At 46.6% G+C, this 2,548-nt stretch overlaps 1 protein-coding gene across 2 annotated transcripts in view; it reads right to left on the bottom strand.

Moving 5' to 3' along the window:
* The window catches only part of GSR (glutathione-disulfide reductase), a 42,831-nt gene that overhangs the window by 12,060 nt on the left and 28,223 nt on the right, over window positions 1–2,548 (bottom strand). For both annotated transcript variants that reach the window (XM_021713511.1, XM_008060306.2), the window contains exon 8: window positions 1,102–1,260. In XM_021713511.1, the coding sequence (XP_021569186.1) occupies window positions 1,102–1,260 (159 nt within the window). The remainder of the gene's footprint in view (window positions 1–1,101; window positions 1,261–2,548) is intronic.

The raw sequence follows: 2,548 nt of genomic DNA, 5'->3' as shown, positions 1-2,548 counted from the left end.
GCACTCCAGTCTGGGCAACAGAGCGAGACTCCAACTCAAAAAAAAAAAAAAGAAAAAGAATGCCAACTGCCTGCATGTATAGCACTAGGAGAGTGAGAGACAGCTTCCCATCTGTTCCCATTCCCGTGTACCACAATGTCCAGGAGAGTGACACTCACAACCATCTGGATGAGATACCACAGACAACGATAAGGGATCAGCATAGAACTTGAAAAGGACATTTACAGAGCCAAAAGGAAGTCTGCAAGGAATTCATTCAGGTAACTGCCAGATAATCTAGAACAGAAGGGGCAGGGACCTGATCTAGGGTGATGACACTAGGAAAGGAAGATAACTTTTTTTTTATTCGGAGTCTCATTCTGTGGCCCAGGCTAGAGTGCAGTGGAATGCTCATGGCCACCGCAGCCTCCAACTGCTAAGCTCAGGTGATCCTTCTGCCTCAGCCTTCCAAGTAGCTGGAACCTCAGGTGTGTGCCACCACAGCCGGCTAATTTTTTTGATTTATTGTAGAGATGTGGTCTTGCCATGCTGCCCAGGCTGGTCTCAAACCTGTGGGCTCAGGCAATCCTCTTGTCTCAGCCTCCCAAAGTACTGGGACTACAGGCGTGAGCCACTGTGCCCAGCTAACATTTTTGTTTTTTAATTTCAAATGAAGAAGCAGTGGAATTTTTTTTTATTGGAATCTCACTCTTGTTGCCCAGGCTGGAGTGCAGTGGCATACTCACGGCCACTACAGTCTCGACCTGCTGGGTTAAGGCGGTCCTTCCACTTCAGCCTCCCAAGTAGCTGGAACTACAGATGCATGCTACCACACCCGGCTAGTTTTTGTGATTTATTGTAGAGATGAGTTGCCTAGGCTGGTCTCAAACCCCCAGGCTCAGGCAATCCTCTCGCCTCAGCCTCTCAAAGTGCTGGAATTTCAGGCTGAGCCACTGCACCCAGCCGCAATGGAATTTGATGACAAACTGGAATATGGAACATAGAGAAAAGACTCTAATAGAACCCACCCAAGTGTTGGGTATCTGGGACAGGGAGAGGGGAATAAAACCACAAGGCTACTAACAGATTCAAGGATGTTTTGGGCAGACTAAGCCAGCTTACCAAATTGTTTAAATTCAGGCCGCTGGAATTTGGGTCTCGCCCAATGGCCCAGAGCAGGCAGTCAACATCTGGAATTGTGGTCAAGGTGGGTTTCCTACCAGGAACTGCAGTAACCATGCTGACTTCCAAGCCTGTTGATGTCTTCTTAATTTCCTTGACCTATTAGCAAATAAAATATGTTAAATGGGGTGGGGAGATAAAGAAGAAACAAAAGCTTTTAATATTTTTTTAAAAACCCTCACTGAATCCTACATACTGACACAAGTTAAATAATTTTACCCAAAGGCCACTAACACTAGAATTCCCTGGAGCCAAGCTTTTTCCCTGGGTTGCCTAATTCTTCCAGACAATGGCCAAGAATGTCAATTCATGTTACCAGCGTAATGCAAATTATTTTTATTTATTTATTTTTATTTATTTATTTTTGAGTTGGAGTCTCACTCTGTCGCCCAGACTGGAGTGCAGTGGCCGCTCCCGGCCACTGCAGCCTCGACCTGTTGGGCTCCGGCAATCCTTTTGCCTCAGCCTTCCAAGTAGCTGGAACTACAGGCATGCGCTACCATGTCCGGCTAATTTTTTGATTTATTGTAGAGATGAGGTCTTGTCAAGTTGCCCAGGTGGGTCTCAAATCTGCAGGCTCAGGCAATCCACTCACCTCAGCCTCCCAAGGGCATGGGATTACAGGCTGAGCCACTGAGTCCGGCTATTTTTATTTATTTTAGTAGGAGTCTCACTCTGTTGCTCAGGCAGGAGTACAGTGGCACACTCATGGCCACCACAGCCTCTACCTACTGGCCTCAGGTGATCCTTCTGCCTCAGTCTTAAAAGTAGCTGGAACCATAGGTGCACACCCCTATGTCCAACTAATTTTTTTTATTTATTGCAGAAGCAAGGTCTTGCCATGCTGCCCAGGCTGGTGTCAAACCCTTGGACTCAGGCAATCCTCTTGTCTCCCAAAGTGCTAGGATTACAAGCGTGAGCCACCATGCCCAGTTGCAAATTATTTTTAAAGTGTACTTCTTAAAAAACTGTGATAACATTCTAAGTCATAATCTAAGCACAGTGAAAATCTAAGCATCATTGGGAAACTTTTCCAAACTGCACAATCAGTGCCTTTCCTTACACAGTCTTAGTCAGAAAGGAGGAAAAGGGAATAAGACTCAGGTCAGGAGAGCAGGACACATAGACAGTTCTGTGAGGATCCTAAGGTAATTCTGATGATAACCCCCACCACCAGCATAGCACTCTGCATTCATTATTTTATTTGACATGGTCTATACTGAAAGGGTGAAGCTGCAGAGGGTGCAGGGAAGATCATTTTTTTTTTTTTGAGTTGGAGTCTCACTCCGTCACCCAGATTAGAGTGCAGTGGCCGCTCCCGGCCACCGCAGCCTTGACCTGCTGGGCTCCGGCAATCCTTCCGCCTCAGCCGTCCAAGTAGCTGGAA

This window comes from Carlito syrichta, unplaced genomic scaffold (genome assembly GCF_000164805.1).
Source record: "Carlito syrichta isolate Samal-C Ts95f unplaced genomic scaffold, Tarsius_syrichta-2.0.1 Scaffold304591, whole genome shotgun sequence".
NCBI lineage: Eukaryota > Metazoa > Chordata > Mammalia > Primates > Tarsiidae > Carlito > Carlito syrichta.
This window is presented reverse-complemented; position numbering and strand designations above follow the sequence as displayed.